This window comes from Colletotrichum navitas, assembly GCF_030913465.1.
Source record: "Colletotrichum navitas strain CBS 125086 chromosome Unknown LY79scaffold_15, whole genome shotgun sequence".
In the NCBI taxonomy this organism is placed as follows: Eukaryota; Fungi; Ascomycota; class Sordariomycetes; order Glomerellales; family Glomerellaceae; genus Colletotrichum; species Colletotrichum navitas.
The window spans coordinates 597556-623046 of record NW_026850561.1 but is presented as its reverse complement, the minus strand read 5'-3'; the positions used below and the strand labels follow the sequence as shown (position 1 = coordinate 623046).

Genomic DNA, 25491 nt, shown 5'->3' with positions numbered 1-25491 from the left:
TTTAAACTATAGTCTAAGGCCTTACTTTTTTATATACCTTATAGTAGTAGTCTTTCCTTATAAACTACTAGTAGCCTCTTTATATATAATATCCTTTAACGTATATATATAGTAAGTAGTATATTATAGTAAGTGGCGCATGTCTACCTTATTTCTACTAGCTTTATCCTTATATTAACCTTTCTTTATATACAATAATAGAATCCTCTTCTTAAGAAAGCCAAATCATCCTTATAATTACAGCTATCTAAAAAGACTAAAATCTATCTATATAAAAAGTAGCCTCTATCTATAATATACCTAAAACCACACTTTGTTATTAACGCGCTAGAAAAGTTGCATAAGCTAAGACATGTTTAAAATTAATAAAGATAACTATATCTAAAGAGGAGGTAATTCTTAAAAAGGTTATTAACCTAATTAATTAAGGATTTCCTCTATAATAAGAAGATATATAAGATATAGCTAATTAACTCCTTAACGTATACAACAGGACATATATTAGACCCTAATAGGCAGAGAACTTTATATAATAATAACCCTAATTAAAAATATAATTTTAACGTTAAATTAACTATTAGAGGGCCTTAGCTAAGGATCTTGTAATTATACAAGGCTAGTTTACACTTATGTAAAATATAATTATAAAGTACAGAATACAGGATTATAATATCTATAATTTTAATAAGACTAGGTTCCTAATAGGAATACTATTATACACAAAAGTTATTATAACTTCTAACTAATATAAAAGGCCTTATATAAAGTAGCCTAGTAATTATAAATAGGTTTTTATTATTTAAGGTATATATATAGATAGCTAGGTAATACCTTTATATATTATTATAAAAGGTAAATATTACCTTCTATTATAGTACCTTAATAGTAAATTTCTAGCTATATAGTATATTTACCTAAGTAAAAACAGATAGACTATAAACAAGATTAGCCTAGATTAGCTAAAGCACTTTAATTAGTATATAAAGTCTTATATAAAGGGTACTTATTACCTTCTAATCCTAGATAGCTATAATAGCTATAAATTAACTAAATTTAATAACTACTGTACTAAAGAAGGTATTATTACTTTATATATGCCTCCCTATTTATTATATAAGCTTTAGCCTCTTAATATTAGCTATTTTAGCCCTTTAAAGCACTTATATAGTAAAGAAATTAAGAAAATAATATAGATATAAATTATATATATTACTAAGGATAACTTTTTTCTTACCTTTAAAGTAGTATTCTTTACTTTAATAAGTAAAATAAATATATAAGTAGGTTTTTAATAGGCTAGTCTTATACCTTTTAATCCTAAAGTTATTATTTTTTGCCTAGATTTTAAGCTAAAGACACTAACACTAGTTAACTTATGTCTAACTAGCTTAGGCTTATAGGACCTAAAGACACTAACAACAGTAATTAAAGGCGTATAAAGCTCTACCTTATTAAAAAAAAGGATTAGGGATTATTAAGGAAGTTTACTAACACTAATATATAAGGTAATTAACTTATAGTTAAAAGGTATTAGCAAGTTAGTATATTAACTTACTATTATTAAGGCAGAGAACTATTAACTTTATATAGGGATAAAGGTACTTAGTAAGCGCTAGAGGGCTAAAAAGACCTAACTATGTCTTAGAGGATCACTTAATATAGCTAAAGTAGAGGTACTATAAGGAGAAAAGGACATTATTAAAGCTAGAGGTAAGGAAATATCTTAAAAGGGGGGTTATATAGAGAGTAGTAAACCACTTGCATAATAATATAGTAATTATAAGAAGACTAGATATAACGCATAAACCTATAAGGTAGTTTAGGATACTAATAAAGAATAAAGTAATATATATTTTTAATTAATTTTATATAATCTAGTTAAATTAAGTTATTAAAAAGATAAAAAGGTAGGTAGATATATACTACTTACTATAATACACTACTTACTATATATATACGTTAGTATATAAGGTTTTTATTTACCTTTAGGTTAATTAATATTCTCTTTTTTCTTTATATACTACTTATCCTAGTATAAAAGTCTACCTTAAATTAGTAGTATAGCCTTTTTTTTTAAGGTAATTAGATAATATTAACCTTTATTATCTTTATTATATACTATTTACCTAAGTGTCTAGACTAACTATACTTATAGTACTTTTCTTTAGTATAGCTAACTAATAAATACCTTAGCTTACTATAGTTAAAGTAAGTTAAAAAGTACTATAGCTTAGTTAAAGGTAAGTAGTTACCTCTCTTTTTTTTTACCCTTAAGGCCTTTAGCGTTAGTATTAATATACCCTAGGTTATTATAGGTATAAATATAAAGTATATAGACTAAGGCTCTATTATAAGGACCCTTATATTAGGACTTAGTAGTATAGCTAAGGCCTACTAGTCCCTTTATTTCTAATTCTACTTTTACTAGTCTACTAGTTTATTCTTAGTATAGGCTTTAGCTAATATCTTAGCCTATTATATAGTATTATTAAAGGCTTATTATATCTTTAGTATCTTTTAGGCTAATATATAGCTCTTTAGATTAGGTAGTAACTAGTTAAGTATATAGACTACCTATTACCTTTTAGCTTATAAGTTAAAGTACTTTACCTTAATAGTCTTATACTTATTAATAAATTACTAATATAACTAGTTAACTTTTTACTTTATATTATTAAGCTTTACTATTATACTAAAGGCTTATATATTAGTATTAGTAATATTATTCTTTAACTAGGTCTTTATTACCTCCTAGGTTACTTTTTTTATCTAGCTATTATAGTAGGCTTTAATATACTTCTACTACTTATATACTAGGTTACTCTCTAGTATAAAGCTAGTGTACTATATTTTACTTTAGTTATCTTTAAATTCTTTTTTTATAACTTTAAACTATTCCTTTAGCTTAAATAAAAAGTCCTAAAGGTTATTTTATATATTTCCCTTATATTAGATTAAAAATAACTACTTTAATAATATATTAATATAGTAATACTTATACTTTAGCTAAAAAGTAGTAACTAGGCCTAGTATATTATATACCTCTTTAATAAAGGCTTTATTTATTAAAGCTAAAATCTAGTTAACTATTTTTTTTTTAGCTTTTTTTATTTACTTCTTTAGGAAGTACTTAAGCTTCTTTTTTATTATCTTTTTAAGGTTACTTTAGAGCTATTATTATACTAGTAGGCCTTTATTTTCTACCTACGCCTAGGTATTACTGCTGTCTAAGGTTAGTTACCTAAAGGTAACACTTATACTTTACTAAGTAGTAGCTTAAGTATTAAAAGGTAATATTATAGCTCTAATAGTTAATATACCTAAGGATAAATAAAGATTAGAATATATTAAAAGAGTTATAGTACTAAGTAGAGAAGTCTATAAATAGTGTAGTTAAAGGTTAATTATAACTATTTTTTAATCTACTTTTTCCTAATTCTCCTGTTCCTATAAACTCTGCTTTTATATAACCCTTAGATAATAGTTTTCCTAGTTATAGCCCTACAGCTGGTGGTCCCCTGGTGCCCCCTACCTCTGGCACCTGACAAGATGGCACTCAGCCTCTCTGGGCTAGTCGGGCTTTTATCGGATGCCATTTCACTAAGGCGTGACTTGGCCGAATGAAGTCGGTTTCCATGAAGTTGGCCAATCACATGAGTCTGTCGAATAGTTGAGCAAGGGTCCTATGACTTTGGCCTTGAATAGACGTATCTTGATACGAATCCCGAGGCGGGCTCGTTCAAAGTCGACACAATTTTGTCTCCGCAGACGATTTTCCTCATCAATTGTCGACGCGCGATTTTCTTACTGAAAAGCATCGCAGTATGGGCCAACAGTTGGGCGCTCGAACTTGCAGTGGTCATCTAGCTGCGCCTCGCTGATATGACGCTTGGCACTACCCCAGGTTGTGAGTATATTTCTCAATGTACCACAGACATGTCACAGAAGCACCCATTACCAGGCATGAAAGCCGCAGAAAGTAAACTGATAATATGACCCCGAGATATTCTACGTCATCTTGCAGTGGCAGTGCAATTTAGGCGGGCAGTGCTCGACAACTATGGGTCTTGGCGTTCACCTTGCATGCCTCGCATCTCCCACAATAATGTACCACCGGAGCGACACGACATGAAATTGCCGCGGCGCAAGGAGGCCGCCTGTCCCGACTCTGAATCAACAACCAGCACTTAGACCCTCCGGGCCGATTGCCTCGCAGTAGACTTTTCCTCTACCGTGTCCACTTATTCCAGCCCAATTCCCCTATCCGAAGAAGGCGCTCGGGCGGCTGAGGGCGATGTGTCCGCCAAGACATGCTTGGCGCTCTTCTGCTCGCGCAGCGCGGTCCATACGGATTTTTGTATGTTGCATATGAAGAGGAGAGATCCATATCCTCGATCATGAGACCTGCGAGACGGGCGACGGTGTCAGCCACAGGGTGATGCGAAGGTATTCGGCCGGGGGAAGTTCCGGGGATGATTTGGACATGCCTTTGGTCTCGGGCACAAAGAAGCAAGCCCAGATACCCATCATAACCATGAGGGTCCCGAAAAGTTTGTAGGCCGTACCCCAGCGACGTAATCATGTATAGCGTAGTCGGTGAGGCAACAAAGCTCCATAGCCATTGATCCGTATTCGTGATGGCCACGCACAGAATGCGGATGTCCAAGCTGAAGCTCCATTTCAGTAGTTTCACGTAATCCCTTCGAGGCACTGTTAGCATGGCAATCATAACCGGTAGTGCAAGAAGAGTATCTCACCAGATGGTGCAGTAGACCAAACCGTAGCGATCGATACACGCACAGCATCACGGTGTTGCCTGCGGCGGCCTGGCCGGCAAAAACAGGCTGTCAGCAACAAGTTTTAAAAAGGGGCTGCTTAAATCAGGCGGAATGATGCGAACCCGGAAGATGTAACCACTGATGTACCACGTTGGGGGAGATCCTATGAGACGGTTGCGGCGACCGACCTTCCCAGTGAGCCAGACGGAGAAGATGACCATACTGAGGGTCTTGGCAATGCCGTAGAAGCCAGTGGTGAGAAACTTGGTGTCTGTGACGCCAAGGGTCTCGAAGATGCGAGGCGAGTCTAGACCGCAGGTCAGCGCAATGAAGCTACATTTCGGGCGAATAGTGGCGTACTATATGTGATGATGTTGACGCCCGTCTACAAATTGGATAACAGCACGTGCCACATTCGAGACGAAGCTGACATGAACGCATCAAGTTTCGGCAGGCCACGAGAGAAGCAGGCCAAACGTCGATCCGGTTGCGAGAGCTTTCCTCGAGGAGGCGATTGGACATTTGCATCTTGGTCATGGGGTTGGCGCTGCTATCTTCCACTCGGCGCCTGATATCGCTTATCTCGTTTCCCATAGTCGTGGTCCACAGACAGTGTGCGGATGTGGACCAGGACATCCTCGGCATCTGCCCATCTGTCGTTCTTTGCCGATCAACGCGACGACCCAGGATAGGTAATTATAGCGAAGAAGAGAAGAATCCCAAGCAGATAACTGAAGGCCGAAAAGGACAGCACATTGCGATCAGGAAGCGAGTCGGGCATGGTTTGGTACGCAGCGTAGTTGACCCAGAAGCCGGACATGGCACCTCCCTGTGATGCAATCTTGAAGAGGAACGAGCTGAGTGCCATGTTGCCATCTATGATGGAGATGTCGTAGCCCACTGGGCAATGTCGGCTATATTAGCCTGCGTTAAGCTGACTCTGAGGCTGTTGATTCTTGGCTGTTTTGCATTGCGAAGTTGCAATCAAAGCAGTCAGAGAGGTGCTTTGGCAGAAGCCCTCCTCCGCCCCTTCCCTCCAAATGCCCAAGTGGACTACCGTCTAGTATAAGACCATCCGTTTGTTGTTGTCTGGGGATATACCATACCAGGATGGCTGATGTTTGGACTGGAGTTTGATCGTGTGGTTGTGGTGCATCAAAACGAGACGAGAACATGAAGAAGAGGACTAGATCGGATGAGATGAGCGATGTGGGGAAAGTGGCAGCAGGAGGCTCGATGGGATCCGGGGAATTTCATTGGTCAGCAATGTCGGAAGATCCCCGGAAGTATTCCAGAAGAGGGCAGGTGCAGCTTCCACCAAGTGCCGGGAAGGAGCTACGTGCAGCCCCTGTCTGCCTAAAGTCGCTTACTTGGAAATGTGGGTCTCTCATGCCTGTACATAGCACTCTGCATTGCTAAGCGAGCCAATGAAGCACTTGGAACGTGGAGGTCACAGCCACTCTTGGCGCTGACTAGTGAAGCCACACCAGGTCTCTCTCCGAGCTTGATTCGACTGTGGGACTTTTTTTTCTCCCTTCCTTCTCATGATCCCGACCGCCCTTTCCTCCTCTGGAAGCCTCTTTTGCCTCATGGGAGGTGCTGTCGAGTTTTGCCATGCAGTTTCTCTGTCACTCTGCGGGTAGATATTACTCCGTCTTCTCCGTTTCGATATTTCTCTCATCTCCCTTCTCCACCTTTGTTTCGACCCTCTCCATGCCAACATCCATGCCAACATCCATGCCAACATCCATGCCATCATCTCTGTTCACCTCCACCACCGGCAGTGGCCAAGACCTTATCGCTTTCGGTCTGCATGCTATTGCTTCTCCGGATCATGTCAAGTTTCAATCCGACCGCAGATGGCGCCAGGCGCATTCACCTCGAGACTGGATGACAGAATATCAAACGCCCAGGCATGGACCGACGCCGACGTCACTGAGCCCGTTCATCGTGCTTCCACACCCCAAATTCGACAGACATTGTCGTGTCCCGAGGTCATTGCCAACAAGGTATGACCCCGATCCATCATCCTTCGGGCCATCGACATTTTCCAACCCAAACCTTCTGTGAATCTCTTCTGAGAGTCGTCCCACATGCCAACGTGCTCTGTCGGCGTACCCGTCGGATTATCCACCATTCGGGTAACACTCATAGTTGATGAAGCCTTCACGGTCGCCTGCTGCGCTTTGGGAGCCACGGCCACTTGACCGTTCGCCGGAGAAGAAAAACCGAGTGCCAGTCTGCATCCCTACCCCTTGGCGATTGTCTCGAGTCACGTCACAGGTATCAGGAGTGCACCAGTCACCGCCGGTGACCGGTCCGAACCGGAACCGCATGGATACTTACGGTGTCCACGAGGTGTCTCCTATCTGCCCGTACTGGTGCGTACACCCGCCCGAGTGGGACACGGGCTACCAGAACGATGGGGCCGCCATTCAATCTCTCGGGCGCCATGTCCGTCTATGGCGCGCCGGGGCGGCCCTCGGTCTAGAGTGGTCTGCAAGTTACAGTTCTGGCCAGTTCATAATTGCTTCCTGTCCTCGGTTGGCCGCCCCATTTAACCAATGTACGGATATATGCGCGCATTGCGGCCCTTGGAGCTCTGGGACAAAACGTGACAAGGGCCCGGCACTTGCATCAACAGAACGCCAAGGTTCAAACATTGGAATTGCCAAGCGGCCGTTGCTCGCTGTCAAGTCTCCATCCTGCCCCTTGTTTCTCGTTGTGTCGTTGCACAGCAGTTTTCTAGGATTGTCCCCGCTGCCGCTTAGCAGAGCTCGCTTCTTGATGCTCCAATTTAATTCCCCCATCGGGGGGACCTTTTGCACCTTTTTCCCTCGTGCACAGCCTCAATGCCCAGGCTTTGGGCGGTTACCTCCCTCTCACCTCCTCGCCCAGCTAATCTTGCTAATCAAAGGCCAAGATGAGAGCATGAGAGGCATTTCCCGGCATGTCCGACCCCCTCTGTCTCTCCATCTGGGCTCCCCGTCTCCTTGGCCTCCTTCCCTTCTTGGTCACCTCGTGCCAGACTTTTCGTTCTCGTTGCAGTCTTAGTTAGTCCTGCATCCCCGCCAAGATTCGCCATTGAGACTGCTGTGTACGGAGTAATAGTCGACTGAAGCGCGACTTTCTCCCACCCCCCCTCTCTCTCTCCCTATCATTTTGTCCGATCCAGCCAATCCATTATCGGCTGCCAGTGGATCTCGATTGACTTCATATCCTCTTGAACTTGCCAAGAAAGGCATGTGGTTGTGAGCACTGCCATGCTCTAGAAAGTCTTGCCGGCAAACATCCAAACGCTCTTGGAAGCTCTCCTCCCTCATCCCCAGGTCTTGACTCGCGAGACCCAGACTGAAAAACCATGACGGTTGCTCAACTCTGATCATCCGTCACTACTCTTCAACCAGCCCCGTACGCTTCCCGACGGTGACCAAACCATCGCCTCCCACTAAGACTCTTCCCGTTGCACTGCCTCCTAAACGAAGCGTCTCACACTCCACCCTAAGAAGGAGGCACGCGGCTTACTGTCGGTGTCGAGAGAAAAACGAAGAACCTAGAAACTCTACTCGACGGGGCGAAAGGCGCAGTAACCGCGCTATCATCAAGGCTTGCGACGCCCTGTGCTTGTAAAACCTTTTACATTTCCGTGGTATGCACAAGACTCTGCCACTTTCTCTAGCCTCAGATACGCAACCAGGAACACGCAATTTCTTGCCTCTTCACACTGCCTTGTTGAGTTCCTCCAAGCATACCTCCTCTAAACGCCTTCCGCTCGCCAATGCTATACAACCAACGTCCTTGGCTTGACTCTTTTTACGAGGCAGTTTCTTCTTAATACTTTCCACCAAATCTCAAAACCAGCATTCTACTTGAGCTCGTTCATGAGAAGACTTCTGCATCAGCTCCAGACATCTCTGAACCGGTGCTGATGGCGTCTCTCGCCCCCCCTCCGTTGCGTGTCGACACCCGCCATCAACGCGGGAGCGACAACGACGACACGATAGTACCCTCCCCTATCTCGACGCACTCCAATCCTTTCCTCACACCAGCTGTCAGCGCGGCAACAAGTGCCGCACCAAGTATGCATTCCACTGTTGTCGACGAAGATCCAGACAGCGCTCTAAGGCCCGACCCCGGCACGGAAGCCGACTTCGTCGTCCCCAACAACCCTTTTGCATTTAGCCCAGGGCACCTCAACAAACTCTTGAACCCGAAATCTCTATTTGCCTTCCAGGCTCTCGGCGGACTCTCCGGAATCGAAAAGGGTCTGCAGACAGACCTCAAGTCCGGCCTGTCCCTGGACGAGGTGACCGTCCGAGGACATGTCAGCTTCGAAGAGGCCACCGGTCACAAGGAGCCCACTTTCGCCACTACAGGTGCTCAGCCGTCAGCCACCACAAGTCACGCCAGTAGTAATGGCTTCACCGACCGCATTCGAGTTTACGGTAAAAACGTGCTCCCCGCCAAGAAGGCGACCCCTTTGTGGAGGCTGATGTGGAACGCCTACAACGACAAAGTCATCATTTTGCTCACTGTTGCCGCCGTCATATCATTAGCGCTTGGTCTCTACGAGACCTTTGGCGCCGAACATGACCCTGATGAAGGCCAGCCGGTCGACTGGGTCGAAGGTGTCGCTATTGTAGCTGCTATATTGATCGTCACGCTGGTTGGATCTCTCAACGATTGGCAAAAAGAACGCGCCTTTGTTAAGCTTAATGCCAAGAAGGACGACCGCGAGGTCAAGGTCATCCGGTCGGGCAAGTCCTTCATGATTAACGTTGCGGAGATCTTGGTTGGCGATGTCATTCACCTAGAGCCTGGCGACCTGGTCCCAGTAGACGGTATCTTCATTAGTGGCCATGACCTGAAATGCGACGAATCCTCGGCCACAGGTGAGTCCGACGCCCTGAAGAAGAATGGCGGCGATGCCGTTTTCAATGCCCTCCAGTCTGGAAACGCGTCCAAGGATATCGACCCATTCATCATCTCCGGCGCCAAGGTTCTCGAGGGCGTCGGCACCTTTGTTTGCACTTCGGTTGGCACCAACTCCAGCTTCGGAAAGATCATGATGTCGGTCCGCACTGAGATGGAAGCTACGCCTCTACAGAAGAAACTCGAGGGTCTGGCGATGGCTATTGCCAAGCTCGGAAGCAGCGCTGCCCTCCTGCTATTCGTTGTTCTCCTCATCCGTTTCCTCGCCGGGCTGTCTGGTAACACCGCCAGTGGTGCTGAGAAGGCTTCGAGCTTCATGGATATTCTTATCGTGGCCATCACCATCATTGTCGTTGCCGTCCCCGAGGGTCTTCCATTGGCGGTGACCCTGGCCTTGGCGTTCGCCACCACACGCCTTCTGAAGGAGAACAACCTGGTTCGCATCCTAAGGGCCTGTGAGACAATGGGCAACGCTACCACGATCTGCTCCGACAAGACGGGTACTTTGACCACCAACAGGATGACGGTCGTCGCCGGCACCTTTGGCTCCGCCAGCTTCAGCAAGTCCGCCGATGGTGAGAAGGTTACCAGCGCCGTGGAGTTTGCCCAGTCTCTCCCCGATGCCACCAAGAAGCTCCTTGTTCAGTCAGTCGCCATCAACTCCACCGCTTTCGAGGGAGAAGAGGACGGCCAAGCCACCTTCATCGGCTCCAAGACCGAGACTGCCCTGCTTCAGTTCGCCAAGAATCACCTCGGTATGCAGGGGCTTGCCGAGACCCGCTTCAACGAGGAAGTTGTTCAAATCATGCCTTTCGACTCCGGCAAGAAGTGTATGGCTGCTGTTATCAAGCTGCCTGGTAACGCCGGTTACCGACTGGTCGTCAAGGGTGCCTCGGAAATTCTTCTCGGATACTGCAACGAGAAGCTCAACATCATCGACCTTTCCACCTCTGTCTTGGAGCAGTCCGACCGCCAGAGTTTGGAGGGCATTATCGACACCTACGCCAAGCAGTCTCTTCGCACCATCGCTCTAATCTACCAAGACTTCCCTCAATGGCCCCCTCACGGTGTCAACGCCGACATTGAGGGACACGTTGACCTTGGTGACATTCTCCACGACCTCGTTTTCGCTGGTGTCGTTGGTATCCAGGACCCAGTCCGTCCCGGTGTTCCCGAGGCTGTTCGCAAGGCTCAGCATGCTGGTGTGGTCGTTCGCATGGTCACTGGTGACAACGCCGTCACTGCCCAGGCCATTGCAACCGAATGTGGCATTTACAGCGATGGAGGCCTCATCATGGAGGGGCCCGTCTTCCGCAAGCTCTCCATTGAGCAGATGAACGAGATCCTCCCCGCCTGCAGGTTCTGGCCCGCTCCTCGCCTGAGGACAAGCGCGTCCTGGTCACCCGCCTCAAGGCTCTTGGCGAGACTGTTGCTGTGACTGGTGACGGTACCAACGATGCACCTGCCCTCAAGGCTGCGGATGTGGGCTTCTCCATGGGTATCTCTGGTACCGAAGTCGCTAAGGAGGCGTCGTCTATCGTTCTGATGGATGACAACTTCACCTCAATTGTCACGGCCCTCAAGTGGGGAAGAGCAGTGAATGACGCCGTCCAGAAGTTTCTTCAGGTATGCATCACTCATCAGTCCCTGTACGCATGCCGGCACTAACACAATGACTCACAGTTCCAAATCACGGTCAACATCACTGCCGTCCTTCTCGCCTTCATCACCGCCGTCTCTTCCCCCCAGATGGAGTCCGTTTTGACTGCGGTCCAGCTCCTGTGGGTGAACCTTATCATGGATACCTTTGCTGCTCTTGCCTTGGCTACGGACCCCCCCACTGAGAAGATCCTCGACCGCCTGCCTCAGGGCAAGAAAGCACCTCTCATCACCATCAATATGTGGAAGATGATCATAGGCCAGGCCATCTTCCAGCTAACTGCCACCCTCATCCTGCACTTTGCTGGTAATTCCATCTTCGGCTACGACCCTCTCAACGAGAAGCAGCAGCTCGAGCTCGACTCATTGGTCTTCAACACTTTCGTCTGGATGCAGATCTTCAATGAGTTCAACAACCGTCGCCTCGACAACAAGTTCAACATTTTCGAAGGCGTGCACCGCAATATCTTCTTCATCATCATCAACTGCATCATGGTCGGCGCCCAGGTTGCCATCATCTACGTCGGCGGCAGGGCCTTCCGCATCAGCGAGGACGGCATCACCGCCGAGCACTGGGCTGTCTCCATCATCCTGGCCGCCCTCTCCCTCCCCATCGCCGTTCTGATTCGTCTGTTCCCTGACCCCTGGTTCGAGAAGACGGCCAAGACTGTCGGCCGACCCGTCGTAGTTGTCTACCGCGCCTTTGGCAAGTTCTTCTCGAGGTTCGGCGCTGTCTTCCGCCGTAGTAAGTCCGCTGACGCCGCCTCCGACGAGGAGGCTCACGTTTCTTCTGCCTCCGACGACTCCAAGGTCACTGCACCTGAGATCATCATCTCCACCCAGCCCGAAGACAACAAAACCGCGACCATCAGGGACGACGAGAAGCGCCTTGTCTGAAATGTTTTCTCAGGCCCCGTTGAGACCATCGCGTGCATTTATACTTTTTCTTGACCTATCATATTGCTTTGGCTACGATGTCATGTATTTCATGTTTGCTTCTTGCTGTCTTTTGCCTTGGAATGAGTTTACGACCAGTGTTAGTTAACCTTGTGTGGTGGGCGGCCTCAGCATAACAAAGTCTTTTTTTTTCTTTTTTTTTTTCAGGGCGTTCTGGGCGGACGACACTAAAAACTTACATGTGCAAAGGCACAACCCTGTCTTTATTGCATAGCAGAGTGAGCCATTTTACTAGATATTACTGATTAGTCACGATACGATAGAACCAGACATGCTACATGTAGTCTGGCATGTGTGAATTATAGATTTTGAATAATGCCTATTTTTACGCTTCGTGAAACATGATACGCTGAACTTGTTATGGATGCTATCTAGGGTAATTTTATCAAGTCAGAGTGCATGGAATATCCGTGGGCGAGTCCGTTGTCGAGACCGTCAGGTTGTACTGACTTAAGCTCCCGGAGTGCGGTGTCAGTCTCGGAAAGCCGTCCTCGTCCTTGAGCATGGTGAACCTCGCATCGCCGCTGCCGATCGGTTAGTTTACTTCGCCGGGTGCGCTGTATGGCCCCCTCCCCCATCCGGTGGAGATAGAAACTTACTATGCCTGCGAGCAGTTTCCTGCGGGGTGTGACGTTTGGATCACAATCTCGACAAGGTACGTCTTCTCGCCCGCCGCGTCGGAGACGACGGAGGCGCCGCGGATCAGGTTCCACAGGAGCTTGTTCCCCATTCGTGGGAGCAGCGCCTGCTTGATGCCGAGGATGTTGGTGGGCCCGGGGAACGGGCTGCCCTGGTAGATGAACTCGCCGAGGCCGTTGGAGGGCCAGAAATCGGTGAAGGTGTCGGTCGCGGACTGATCCTCCATGGTGGTGTAGAACTCTTTGAGGAAGCCGCTGAAGCCAGCCTCGACGCCCGCGGCGGGCTGGTAAGACGCCAGATCGACCGCGCCAGTGAGGGCGGCGGCGAGGGGGAGGAGGGCTGCTGGGATCTTCATTATGAAATATGGGTGTTTCGTTTCTGTCTATGCCGATCTGCCGTTCGAGATGCGGTCTCGACCTTTTTGAAGGACTTCAACACCTCCTAGGTATTAACGCCCTAGATAAGCTCAAATCACCGTCCGGGATGCCGTGGACCCCCCGTCGTCTGCCATCGGCGGCGCCGCAGGGAGCTGGATGGTCCGAACGGGGGCGGCGTGGCCCTGATAGGGTAGAGACGGGGACATCCAGGGGTGCATCCCGGCTCAGTGGCGGCCAACCCGTGGGGGTTCCCGTGGTTTGATAGCGCTTGTGCCTTGGTCTGGATCCGTCCGTCAAGCTCTATCTTTCGCTAATTTTGTCTTGAGTGGAAAAGTCCAGGACGCATCATCCGCGCAACTCTAACTGACTCGTCGACGAGCCTCCCAAAAAGATAAGGCCACGACGAAGGTCTCTTTTTGTTTCCCCTGGCTTCTCTTTTCCTATTCTGTCTATGGCTAGCTGCCGCTGGTTATCTAGACCAATCATGATATGGAATTCGCCTTCTAGACGTTGTCACCTCTCACGGGCTTCACCGGCCCTGGTACAAAGTCGAGACTAAGAAGACATCTATTTAATGCTTAACTGCTCTAGCTGCTCTTCTATTTAGAAAAGATAATGTAACATACGTTCAATGTTTTGGACGCACCCTACATCCGCCCGCTCCGCGTACTTTTCACCGTGTGTTTTGATGCTGCAATCGAGTTCACGAGGCGACAGTCCATAACCCGGCGTTGAGCTGGATTGTTTTCATCAAGACTTTCTCCGCAATGAATCAACGATCTCCTGTATGTCATACGGCCGGACATCAGTATTTGCAATACCGAGTGCTCAACTCATACAGTCTTGCCGCAGAACAGAAAGTGCCAGAATGAGTATGTTCAGATAGACCTTGAGGTCTTGAGTGGGATTCACGGTCATCTAACTTACCGCTTTGAAGTGCTCACTCTGCTGGCTGGCAGCCTTCATCATCGACCCCTCAACAAGGGGTGTTCGAAGACCCAAATGCGGCTCTCTCCAACGCTGACAGCCCAACGTGGAGACTTCGAAGTGCCACTGCCGATACTATGGTATATTCAGCACCGAGGCACGTCAGCACTCTCACCTAGCCGGAGATCATGATACACAATTACTAGCAACATCGATCCAAATGTGCACCGCCGCCCGTCCACTGCTATCATACTCAGCGACAGCAGCTTCAAGGCTTGGATTGAGGAAGCAGATCATAAAGCTGGACTGGCGGTCTATGACGGTGGATGCCTTGTCCCTTGTGTTGCCACAAAAACTCCCACTTCCCAGATTCCTTGATCTACACCGTTCCGATTACAATGCCCACAAGGAAGGACGTGCGCCATCGACTACTGCCCGCTATGTTAAAGGCAGACCTAGAGCACGACAGTAGCAACTCCTCGGGAACAAGTACTCGCGGACAGCTATTATGGAAAACGATCCGCAAACTTCAGCAACTAGCTGGTTATCTATGATGCAACGCCCAATGTTTGGATCGTGTCCGTCCTGGTATTCAAGGCAAGCTCTTTCCAGCTACCGATATGGTGACTGGGTCTCGGCCATGAGCTGTAGTCTCCTGTCTTCGTTGCTGCTACTTGCTCTGCGCGATTCTGTGTCGCCTAGTAGTCATTGATTATCACGATATATAGGTGTGGTTACTGCCCACGTAACTAAGGGCATCATTTTGTTGCGTGACATTAATGTACCCGTTCATAAGAGGATAGCACTATATTACTATTACTAAGTATCAATCTTAGCTAATATAGTTCACAAGCGAATAAACTACACAAGCGAGTGAACTACTTCTTATCGCTAGTAATACCTTAATTCCTGGTTATTTTTAAAAAAGCAAGTTTCTAGCTAAAAGATATCTAGTCTTTTAAATTAGGGTTTTATCTATATTAACGTACATGTATAGTAAGTTGCAGATCATAGTGAGTTGTGTATGTCTACTGTCTCTATACGTCTTTAACCTTTACACCTACTTTTTTCTAACTATAAATATAAACTCTTCTTCTAAAGAAAGCTGAATTATCCTTGCTATCTAAGCTACAAGAAACGACCTAGAAGTGTCTATATAAAAAGTAGCTATTACTTTTAAGGTCCCTAAATTAACGCTTTATAGCTAACGCACTAGACAACTCCTACAAGCTAAGATGTATTGAAAATTAACAAAGTTAACTATTCTAGAAGAAGAGGCAATTTCCATAGGTAACTCTAGACCTTCAGGCTATTCTTAACTATTAAGAAGTAGGAGGGACACTGTTTGTTCTATATAGTATAGAGCTAGATTTTGTCCTGTAGCCAAAATAAAATTCCATAGGAGTGAGATGTAGAGAATGTAGTCTAGGAAGTGGAAACTACGATCTGTGAACTCCTCGTTATTTACCTTATCTGCCTGCTATTGCTGAGCGGTCGACATTCTCTTCCACTATTCTCCTCTAAACCTGCAGTCATTTTGCTTGCGGCAACAACACGATCCTAGATCACCATTCTAAACTTAAGCTTATTCCCCTCAACAATCTCGTCCTTGCGGGCCTCAAGCTCCGTCACATCCCATACCGCCGACACATATCTCGCCTGGAGCCACTCCCTCCTCTCCCGCGCAAACCACGCCATCCACTGCCCGGCCACCACAACATCGTCCGTGAGATATTCATGCAGGTGCACGGGCAACCTCTTGCCCATGTTCGTGAGATATGATCCGGGATGCGCGGCCACACAGATCAGCCCTTGGTCCGCATAGTCGGCAGCAATATGCTCGGTGAGCCGGCACAAGGCAAATTTGGTGGTCTGGTACCCGCTGGCACCGGCGCCGAGGTTGACGGCCCCGATGCTGGTGATGTTGAGGACCGTCTTGAGGTGCGATTTCAGCACAAGTGGAATAAAATATCGGGTGAGCAGGTACGCCCCCTTGATGTTGACCTCCCAGTTGGTCCACCACTCGTCCGGGTCGGTCTCGGCTAGGGGTGCCCACGTGGACAGGAACCCGGCATTGTTGATGAGCAGGTCGACGGCATTGAACTTCTCAGCTACTCTCTTGGCGAGGCCCTCAACGTCCTTGGCAGAGGTGATGTCTACGCCGCTCCCGTCGAGCACGTTGGGCTCCGCCTTGCGTCCGGCCTCACGGGCCGCCTTCTTTATGTCCGCCACCACGCCCGACAGGTCTGAGCGCGCAGTAACGACGATGTTGCTGGCGCCCGACTGGGCGAAGGCTATGGCCGCCTCGCGGCCGCAGCCCTTGGACGCGCCGGTGATGACGACTGTCGTGCCCGACAGGTCGGCCTGGAGGGGATCGACGGCTGGATATGGCTTCGCCTGATGTTTGACGAAGGAAACGACACCTGCCGATCCGGAGGACTCGCGGATTGCGGCAGACATGGTGGTGGCGGTGGGCTCTGAGGTTATTATTGCCTTGAGAGATTTTTCTTCAAGCAGCTTGGTGGTTTATCAGTTTGCTGGTGGTAGTAGTCAGTTTTAGGTTGAACTGGGGCGGCGTGATCAAAGGATGGTGCTCAATGGCCGTCAAGAGGAATTTGACCACGAACTAGCTCTTAGCCTTATACAAGAGTATTCCGTCCTAAAGATTCCCTTTCTAAAGAATGTGTAGACTCCCGGACTTAATTAATTACCGTATCTAGAAACTAAAACCACTATTCTAGTGGAGATACATATCTGGCGATTACGGACTTTAGAGCTTAGCTCCGTCTAAGACAACTATGACGAAATCGTGAGGCAGATTAGGCTTCTACACTATAGACTGTACTTATTTAGAGCCTAAGGCATTAGGACCTAGAAGTAGGTCTAGAGGGGATGAAGGGGGTTCTTGAGATCCTACCCCTTAGAGTAGATTCTAGCTTCTATATTAGAAGCATGGAGGGTGTAGTTTAGCTTCGATAGACGCATGATAAGGCCTCGCAACTGCAGGAGGCACTATAAGGTGTAGTCGAAAGCCTAGAGAAAGTTGCTTCGGTGGTATTAGATACGGCTTTCTAACGTTAAAGAAGGAAATGGATTTAGCTATTTGCTCATTAATACGCTAATTCCTGCCTGATTTTGTTCCATGTCGATCTGCCGAGAGCATACACGCCGGCCGGTGGCTGCGAGCTCCCACTCCTAGTCGACTCTAGTCCTCGGGGTGGCGCTGTGTTCATATTTAGGACAACAATAGTGAATCCTTGCTTTCACCGCGCGTTCCCTAAGTGTTTGCTTGGGAATCCCGTGACGGTTTCCTGCGTTTAACTCTGATAAAGCTAGTAAAAACTACAGAGCCTGAAACTCTGTCGGATTAAAGAGAGAGGATTTGAGAAATATTGATACAAACCGGGCCGCAAAGCTATCAACACCCGTCCATAAAGATGTATTTTCTTTTCTTTGTTTGCAACTATCCTCTAGGCAAGCAACACCAACGTAAGCAAAAAATTAAATCTTAGCCTTAAGAGTGTGTATGTACAATTTTGTGCTTGGCGGCTAGCGGTTGGCGCTTAGAATAACACGCCAATGACAAACGCCCCTTCATTTATTTACCTCCTCGTCCCAAGCTGGCAACAAAGCAGCCAGAACAAGGTGAGCAGTTGGCTGAGGCGACCGCTCCTGGATAACGGAGTGTAGTGCTACATGGCCCAAGACTCAACCGAGCTACCATTCCTCCGCCCACCAATCACCGTAACCCGATATCTCCGGTCCCATGATGCGAACTCGGCAGCCCCTCTCGGTGCCTAGCGACCGAGATTTCCTATTCCAGACACTGTTCTTCCTTGGCACTAATTAGTTGCCAGCCGTTTCAGAACTATGCAAGCTTTACTTCCCAGCCCTCTTGCGCAAGGTGCCTTTTATGTCGGCAATGTGGCTCCCAATTAATTTCGCCAACGTGGATGCCATGTCCAGCGCCCGTTCCAGGCGTCACGGATGAATGCATCCCACCATAGCGTGTTCTTGTCTGTGCTCGTGATGCATAGTTGCCGCATGGTAAGCAGAGTCGTCACGTAGGAGTTCGAGGAGGAATGGAGAGATTACTTGGTTCTCCAGTCTTGACTTGGTCCAGACTCGGAAGACGGCACTGACATACCACGCCAGTCTCTCTTCGCGACGGGCTTATGATGACACGATGCCTGTCACGATGGTTCAACAGTATTCTGACTAATACATTGGGCTGGTAGTTAATATCCGTCGAAGTTCTTCTGCAACCGTTAGCTTGGTGGCTGCGGTACCGAACGAAGTTCTATATATGCTGCGCTTCTCTCTTCCCTAGAGCGCATTCTGCCTGGACCTGCCAGCTCACCATCAACCAGGTTTGTGGGATCATCTGCATAGTTCTATTACTGTCAACTTACCTGAGCAAGTACCAATATGGGCAACCTTAACCTTCCATCTCTTCTCTTGGCACTTGCAGCCACCGTCTCGGCTCACGGCCATGTGGACTGGCTTGTGGTCGACGGTGCTGTTGCCTACCGCGGTTGGGATTCTCCCGCCTTCACCTACTCTGCTCCCACATACCCCGTCGTTGGCTGGAAGATCGACGTCCCTGACAATGGATTTGTTGAGCCCGCCAATTTCGGCACCAGCGACATCATTTGCCACAAGAACGGCAGCCCGGCAGGCGGCCATGCCACCGTGCCTGCCGGAGCCAAGATCCAGCTCATCTGGAACACATGGCCCGACTCGCACAAGGGTCCCGTCATTGACTACCTCGCCAAGTGCAACGGAGACTGTGAAACTGTCGACAAAACTTCGCTGAACTTCTTCAAAATTGGCGCTGGTGGCGTTGTCGACATGTCGCTCTCGAACGGCAAGTGGGCTGATGATGTGCTAATTGGCAACGGCTTCACCTGGACTCTTCAGATTCCGGCCGACCTTGCCCCCGGGAACTACGTTCTCCGCCATGAGATAATTGCTCTGCACTCCGGAGGGAACCCCAATGGCGCTCAGGCGTACCCCCAATGTTTCAACCTACAAGTCACCGGCGGCGGCTCTCTCGCCCCCGCCGGCGTCAAGGGTACTTCGCTATACAAGGCCAACGACCCCGGCGTCCTCTTCAACATCTATACCAGCCCTCTAGTCTACCCGATGCCGGGCCCTACGCTCGTAGCAGGCCTCCCGTCAACGGTCGCCCAGAGTGCCGTCCGACCGATAGCGACATCAAGCGCCACGCCTCCTGGAGGCAACCCTGGCAACGGTGGAGGCGGCGGCGCCACTACGACACTGCGGACGACTACCGGGCCAGCGCCGGTGACTACCACTAGAGCCGCAACAACCACGACAAGTGCTCCCGGCGGCGGCGGCGGCGGCGCAACTGTGCCCAAGTACGGCCAGTGCGGTGGCCAGGGGTGGTCCGGCCCGACGACCTGTGCCTCTGGATCTACCTGTCAAGCTCTGAATGACTTCTACTCCCAGTGTGTCTAGTCTAGAATCCAGGGATCAATGCAGCCAAAATGCGTCATAAAGTCTGAAAGCGAAATATCTCTTTGATTTGTTTATACAGTTCATGCGGAGGCCTAGGTCCCCATTTGAAGTTTATAGCCAAGACACGGTTTTCACAGATGCATTCTTCACTCTGTGATCCAAGTAACATGTGTTCAAATCCATTTTGACATGTTGAATTGCAGCCGCAGCGAATCAGCCTAACTTCTTGGGCTAATCGTGAGGATTTGGCTCTCTGATTCTACGTTTCCATAAATACGTAGTTTCATGTCCCGCGGTAGCATTATCAAACTTGAACACCCTTAGCCGCATCTAATGCCCGGTTTTCTGTAATCCGCCGACGCATTTTCTCATTCCCTGTTGGCGGTTACTCTTCTCTTAATTCGTATCTTGGCACCATCTGGCGGAAAATAGGCCTCGGTCACCCGATAGTTTTTAGGGCGGTTGCCGTTATACTCCGGAGGAAACTCCACGTCGTAGTATCCCAGCACGTAGGCGATGATCATCTTTAACTCAAAGTCAATGAGGAAACGACCAGGGCATGCATGCTTTCCGTGGCCAAATGGCAGGAACTCGGGACTGGTTGTGACGAAGGAGAGTGACGGCGACTTGTCCGCCTTCGCGGCGGCGTCCTCCCGCATGCGGGAGAAACGGAAAGGGTCGTACTTCAGGGGGTCTTCTAGTAACTCGCTATCTGTTTGTACTGGTAATCCGAGGAAAGAGATCACGGTGCCCTTGGGCAAGTGGGATCCATCCGGTGTCTTGAAATCATCGACCATGACCTTGCGAAAGACAGCACGCCCGCCGAAGCTATTGAGTCGCAAGGTCTCTCGTGCCACGCTGTCTGCCTTGACCATTTTGCTGACCTTGGCCTTTGTCCACTCGTCGTTCCCGTCGTTCCCGTCGGCGTACAGAACTTTATTGACCTCATCCCGTAAAGTAGCGATGGTATTGAACTCCGAGTCCGAGCCCAAGATGTTGAGTAGCATGTTTGTGGCTTGAATGCTGGTTTGGTGCATGGAGGCAAAGTTGGCTGCGATCAAGCGTCGTGCCATCATGTCGACGTCGTTGAACTCCTCCGGGCGATGCTCCTTGGCGTAGCGAGCCATCATTTGCATGTGGTCTTGTGGTTCAACATGATTTGGGTCGTCTCGGTCGTATTTTAACGTTTCGATCCGCTTTTTCCAGCCCGGTTCGAACATTCTCCTGAGCTTGTTGATTTTACTGCGCATTTTTAAATTGATTAGAGTACCGACTATGGGCCGCAGAACTCGAGGACTGGCACCCGTAGCTCCTCCGTTCAAAATGAGCTGGTTGACTATGTCAAATGATAGGTTCAGGTACTCTTCGTTACGGCCTGGCAGGTGTTAGCACATGAGCCCAATACCCTGTCTAGAGTACCTACAGAGATCAGGCCCAATCGTAAAGCGACTAGCTGCCTGAGCTACAACCATCTTGACCGACTCAAAAAGATCAATCTCTTTCCACTCATGATCAGTCCCAAACCATTTATCAAAAGCAACGCCGAGCTCCTCATTCAAGGCGGCACAGACATTCTCCAGCACAGCATTAATTTCAGTCTTAACCAAGGTTGCATGCCATGGGTCCGCAATGTAGCGGTCGTGCCCAAGCGCCCAGGACACCTGATCGATTTCGCAAAAGGCTTGGTTCAGATCCAGTTCTGTTTCTGGTCGATTCTGCACCCACCTCATATAACTCGTAGGCATAATTACGTCATGGCGAAATCCAATTCCGGGGACGACCACTGGCTTGCCCTTCTTGGCGTACTGGACTTCGAGTTAGCTGGATTATAGAGAATGAGAGCTGTTAGTGGAATACATTATCATAAGCCTCCCGAAACACGCCTTCACAGTCTGTATAGTATCGCCAGTATGTACGAATACTGAATCTCGTTGCGCCGTCAGGCTCACCAACGAGCGGAACTCCTTTGGGATACGGGACGCTGTAGAACGCTCGGCTGATGAGGTACAAGAATACAATAGGACCGAGCGCTAACAAGCTGATGCCTGACATGCTCGTGACGGCCGGCAAAAGATGCGATATAAACGCCATGATGGGTTAAGACTTTGGGGTTTGTCGAAGTGCTTGATGAGGGCTGGAGAGAATCTTTAGACCCCCTAGTACATTCCTGATTTGAGGGGGGCTCGTGTTCTATTAAGCAAGCTAACAAGCTTCTCACACATTGTAAGCGCAACGTCAGACAGGAAGGAGACGAACAGGGATGATCCACCCTTATTGCTCCCGCTTCCTTTCACTAACCCAGAAATCATCAATTGAATACCGAGTCAGCTTGGCTCTCAAGAGGCTGAGTCGGACTCATACTAACTGTGACTTTGCCCCTACCATTCCTTCGGGTGAAAAACAACAATGGCCAAGGTTATTCCGCACAGGCCACAGGCTGCTGGAAAGGGGTAAGCGGGCTGGCAGAAACAGGGATCTAGATGTAGCAAATGCGGAGTCATTTACGTCAGCAGCAAGTTAGGTGGCAAGGGTTAGGGTTACATATGTGGCTATGTGTGTAGGTAGGTTGACCGCCTTTAATAAATAGGACTAGCGTATGGCTCGTGCAGACTTCGTATTTGATGAGAGGATACGGATACAGTATCCCATTAAGTGCAAGCAGACCTCACTAACCCTTGTGAGGGGTAGGGGTAAATCACAGCACAGTAATTAAGTCTGAAAGCTAATAGTTTTAAGGTACTTCTATCTATAAAGTATTTTACCTATACTAAAGGTACCTATAATCTCTACCTTTATATCAAGGTATATTATTAATTTAAGTAACTTTGTTACTAGTCATAGTTACTTAGTACTTCTCTTAAAGCTTACTGCTCTAAGTAATAGTTGTCTAGATAGGTAATACTCAAATAGTAAGGATCTTTAGCAAGAATTCTATATAAATAGTGCTATAAAAAGAGATATTTAAACTAGAGGATATTATAATATTAATAAAGATGTTAGTAATAATGTTAGATTTAGTAGTAGTGTGTAAGAAAATAGTATTCTAAAATAATGTATTATTATGTATCTCTAAAAGTGAGGGGTAAAAGTGGAGAGGGATCCATCCACCTTGGGGTCAGTGAGGTCTACTTGCACTTAATGGGATCTGTTTACCTAGGTGCTATAAAGCTATACATAGATAAGGGTGGTCAGAGCTAGTAAAACCAGCTGGAATTTAATGTTGCTGCCTAGTTTTTGACTTTATCTTAGCAGCAAGACAATGTGTTCCTACTTATTACTAGCACTAGCCCCTGTAAGTAGCCACAGTGACTAGAATAAGTAATAATGCATCCTGTGACGCCACTTGCATTAGTGTTTTCAGGAAGTAGGGCCTTGGCGCTGCCCTAGACAAACACTGCACAATGTGCAGGTGAAAGCAACAATTTAGACCCTGCTGATAAACAGCATCAGTAAAATCCAAAACAGCAAATATAACAAAATGGTACAAAAGTGGACGATCGGGGAATCGAACCCCGGACCTACCGCATGCTAAGCGGTCATTATACCACTAAACCAATCGCCCCATCAAACTGGCTTACTATGACAGGATGATTCCTACTACGAGTAGGATGACATGGCAGGACCTTCTTAACCTGTTAGGCATCATGTACCATAGAAGAAATTACACATACAGATTTCTTGGATTAATGTTGAGCTTTAAAGGAGTCGATTCACCTAATGATCCCTGTAGACAAAATGCTACTGTACTTAGAGAGAAGAGCTACTAATGCAAGCTCCACCAGCTAGCTGTTTCTTCATATAGAGATATAAAAAGCGAATGTGGCTACTGCCACATTGACATGGTTATTATACTATTGTTGTTTTTCTGCGAATTGGAAGTCAAAGTACTGCGGAACATTTATGATGTTCGTTTAAAACACAGTAATGAAAGGAAGAGATAGGTAAGTAAGTCTTGTATAATCCTTTTGTGATATATGAACCGTGCAGCACGGCAGTCAGTGGTTTACAAAATGCCCCAAAAGGTACGACCAAGCTTGAAATGATAAAACCGAAGAATTCAGTTGGATTATTTTCATATCCCGACGAGAACAAAACATCGCACCTGAACCTGACCGAAAAAAACAACTCCCGCAACCTCGTGTTTTCAATAATCAAAGCTTTTCGAGATATGCCTAAATTGGTGTACTGGAAGATAAATATCAATGTCTGCCACAAATTGTTAACGGTTTTTGATAGATCATTAACACGGTGACTCTAGTGCGTCTTTTGGGTTTGTGCTGAGAGCTTGCCTCAATGAAGGTTGTTTAGGCACATACCATTACTGTTTGAGATCTGATGAACTCTTATCCGTAATCATGATCTCAAGCTCGAGCTGATCCTTCACAGAATGACTTGTAACCCTGATGTTGACGTCCATCGTGTTTGGGAAAGTGTATGGATCTCCAGGGTTATCGGAAGGGAAAAACCAATCCTTATTTGTCTTTCCGTCATTGTACTTGATCTTGTAGTGTGACCGAATGGGCTTGAAAAACCCCCTCTCAGGCGACTCAATGCCGATGCAGAACGATTGCAATGCCTCCATCTCTTGCCAGCAGAGCATAACGTCGTCGCGGCCGCTCTTTCCGAAGTAGCATCCTTTCGTCCATGACATGATTGCCTCTCCACCTTTTGTTAAAACTGTGGAATCGGGTAACTCCTGAATTATCCGCACGTCCGGCGCAGTAGGTAGCGAACGTTGAACAAGGTCGAAGCTCTTTGACGCCAAGTTCACAAAAGTGAAAGAATGGTCAGGGCTGATCATCTTGATTTCAAGGTTGGGCATCTCATCTGGCTAGCAAGCAACTTTGTGGGAAAATTGTCCCGTTTATACGTCGAAAGGTTGTTGGAATCCAGAGGCTTGGTCAGTCAGCTGACTCTTGCAGAAACTTAAAGATGTGGTGGAATCTCGTTGAGAACGAAGAGGTGGCATATCCAGGGATATCCCGCTAATAAGGGTAAAACAAGCAAGGAATGTATCGATCGGCAGAACCGCCAAAGACTGACACTTGTTGGGAATTCTGGTGGCAAAATCCTGCATTCAGACTGGACAGTAATGCTCTTGGGTGTAGACTACTGCCCAAATGGCTTTGCTGCTTTGTTCTCGTTGACTCCATTGGTAATAGCATGTGAACTATCTCGGGGTGCTCATGGTCCGATGGCCTAATGCGGAATTTGAGGATAGTAATGTGGGTTTGCAGTTGGAATACTGTCGCTAGCTGCTTGAAGACACTTTTAATCGGTTTTTGAATTCAAATGCGGCGTCTTCTTTACGTCATTCCAGTCCACCCCATTCCAGAAGCCAATAGCCTACGCCTATTCAATTTCTGACAGTCGAATCTTTAGCTTTTTATCAAATTTCTTGATAGTTCAGGGAAACGTTTCAGTCTTGGACTACTTGTGGAAACTCGGCCTAGATATGTTCTGATCGCTGCCGTTCTGGATGCGGTATCGCTCAAGACGACGCCACAGTAAAACAGCCTCTTTGGGGCTGAGAACCACTCAGAAATTTCAAGCATCGATGTTCGAGGCCCTTGGAGGCGCGCCGTTTGCAGACATTAATTCTCTTATGGGTTGTAGGTTTATATTTCTAGACAGAGGCTTACCGTAATCGAGCTCAGCCGTGGGTAGAACTCGGCAGTATGGCCAGGCCAGCAAGCTCTGGACGGTACCATTAATGGATTAATGGTACTATCTTCATGCTT

General features: G+C 47.4%; 8 protein-coding genes and 1 non-coding gene across 9 annotated transcripts; 3 read left to right on the top strand and 6 right to left on the bottom strand.

Moving 5' to 3' along the window:
• Positions 1 to 4526: 4526 nt before the first annotated feature.
• LY79DRAFT_510834 (uncharacterized protein) lies at positions 4527 to 5131 on the bottom strand (the record flags this gene model as incomplete). Its single annotated transcript, XM_060554197.1, has 2 exons — positions 4527 to 4844; positions 4901 to 5131. Coding segments are annotated over 2 exons (549 nt in total), but the record flags the coding sequence as incomplete, so codon positions are not given.
• A 1673-nt stretch (positions 5132 to 6804) lies between these two features.
• LY79DRAFT_103367 (uncharacterized protein) lies at positions 6805 to 8269 on the top strand. The gene has a single exon (XM_060550642.1). The coding sequence runs from the start codon at positions 6936 to 6938 to the stop codon at positions 7830 to 7832; it is 897 nt and encodes a 298-aa protein (XP_060416658.1). The 5' UTR covers positions 6805 to 6935; the 3' UTR covers positions 7833 to 8269.
• A 590-nt stretch (positions 8270 to 8859) lies between these two features.
• LY79DRAFT_668003 (calcium-translocating P-type ATPase) lies at positions 8860 to 12266 on the top strand (the record flags this gene model as incomplete). Its single annotated transcript, XM_060563462.1, has 3 exons — positions 8860 to 11016; positions 11070 to 11336; positions 11394 to 12266. 3 exons carry the CDS (start codon positions 8860 to 8862, stop codon positions 12264 to 12266), a joined length of 3297 nt encoding a protein of 1098 aa, XP_060416657.1.
• Positions 12267 to 12711: 445 nt separating this feature from the next.
• On the bottom strand, positions 12712 to 13320 carry LY79DRAFT_510874 (uncharacterized protein; the record flags this gene model as incomplete). The annotated part of the gene is made up of 2 exons (XM_060554204.1): positions 12712 to 12850; positions 12926 to 13320. The coding sequence occupies 2 exons, from the start codon at positions 13318 to 13320 to the stop codon at positions 12712 to 12714; spliced, it is 534 nt and encodes a 177-aa protein (XP_060416656.1).
• Positions 13321 to 15545: 2225 nt separating this feature from the next.
• Positions 15546 to 17094, bottom strand: LY79DRAFT_546956 (uncharacterized protein). Its single transcript, XM_060557282.1, has one exon. It carries the CDS (start codon positions 16727 to 16729, stop codon positions 15830 to 15832), a length of 900 nt encoding a protein of 299 aa, XP_060416655.1. The 5' UTR covers positions 16730 to 17094; the 3' UTR covers positions 15546 to 15829.
• Positions 17095 to 18697: 1603 nt separating this feature from the next.
• LY79DRAFT_668000 (family 61 glycosyl hydrolase) lies at positions 18698 to 19750 on the top strand (the record flags this gene model as incomplete). The annotated part of the gene is made up of 1 exon (XM_060563461.1): positions 18698 to 19750. The coding sequence occupies one exon, from the start codon at positions 18698 to 18700 to the stop codon at positions 19748 to 19750; it is 1053 nt and encodes a 350-aa protein (XP_060416654.1).
• A 191-nt stretch (positions 19751 to 19941) lies between these two features.
• On the bottom strand, positions 19942 to 21901 carry LY79DRAFT_546951 (cytochrome P450). The gene is made up of 3 exons (XM_060557281.1): positions 21608 to 21901; positions 21174 to 21555; positions 19942 to 21125 (listed from the first exon to the last, which is right to left on the bottom strand). The coding sequence occupies exons 1-3, from the start codon at positions 21839 to 21841 to the stop codon at positions 20119 to 20121; spliced, it is 1623 nt and encodes a 540-aa protein (XP_060416653.1). The 5' UTR covers positions 21842 to 21901; the 3' UTR covers positions 19942 to 20118.
• A 1339-nt stretch (positions 21902 to 23240) lies between these two features.
• On the bottom strand, positions 23241 to 23312 carry LY79DRAFT_t75. Its single transcript has one exon. It is a non-coding gene; the product is annotated as a tRNA-Ala (tRNA).
• Positions 23313 to 23578: 266 nt separating this feature from the next.
• On the bottom strand, positions 23579 to 24701 carry LY79DRAFT_546950 (uncharacterized protein). Its single transcript, XM_060557280.1, has 2 exons — positions 24067 to 24701; positions 23579 to 23956 (listed from the first exon to the last, which is right to left on the bottom strand). The coding sequence occupies exon 1, from the start codon at positions 24570 to 24572 to the stop codon at positions 24069 to 24071; it is 504 nt and encodes a 167-aa protein (XP_060416652.1). The 5' UTR covers positions 24573 to 24701; the 3' UTR covers positions 23579 to 23956; positions 24067 to 24068.
• Between the last annotated feature and the right edge of the window lie 790 nt (positions 24702 to 25491).

Bases quoted from the DNA above. Each gene is read 5' to 3' on its own strand.
- LY79DRAFT_546956 (XM_060557282.1), bottom strand. From the start codon at position 16,729: ATGTCTGCCGCAATCCGCGAGTCCTCCGGATCGGCAGGTGTCGTTTCC.
- LY79DRAFT_103367 (XM_060550642.1), top strand. From the start codon at position 6,936: ATGAAGCCTTCACGGTCGCCTGCTGCGCTTTGGGAGCCACGGCCACTT.
- LY79DRAFT_546951 (XM_060557281.1), bottom strand. From the start codon at position 21,841: ATGGCGTTTATATCGCATCTTTTGCCGGCCGTCACGAGCATGTCAGGC. The intron at 21,556-21,607 runs GTATTCCACTAA...CTCGAAGTCCAG, and splicing joins TTCGGGAGGCTTATGATAAT to TACGCCAAGAAGGGCAAGCC. The intron at 21,126-21,173 runs GTAGGTACTCTA...AACACCTGCCAG, and splicing joins TACGATTGGGCCTGATCTCT to GCCGTAACGAAGAGTACCTG.
- LY79DRAFT_546950 (XM_060557280.1), bottom strand. From the start codon at position 24,572: ATGCCCAACCTTGAAATCAAGATGATCAGCCCTGACCATTCTTTCACT.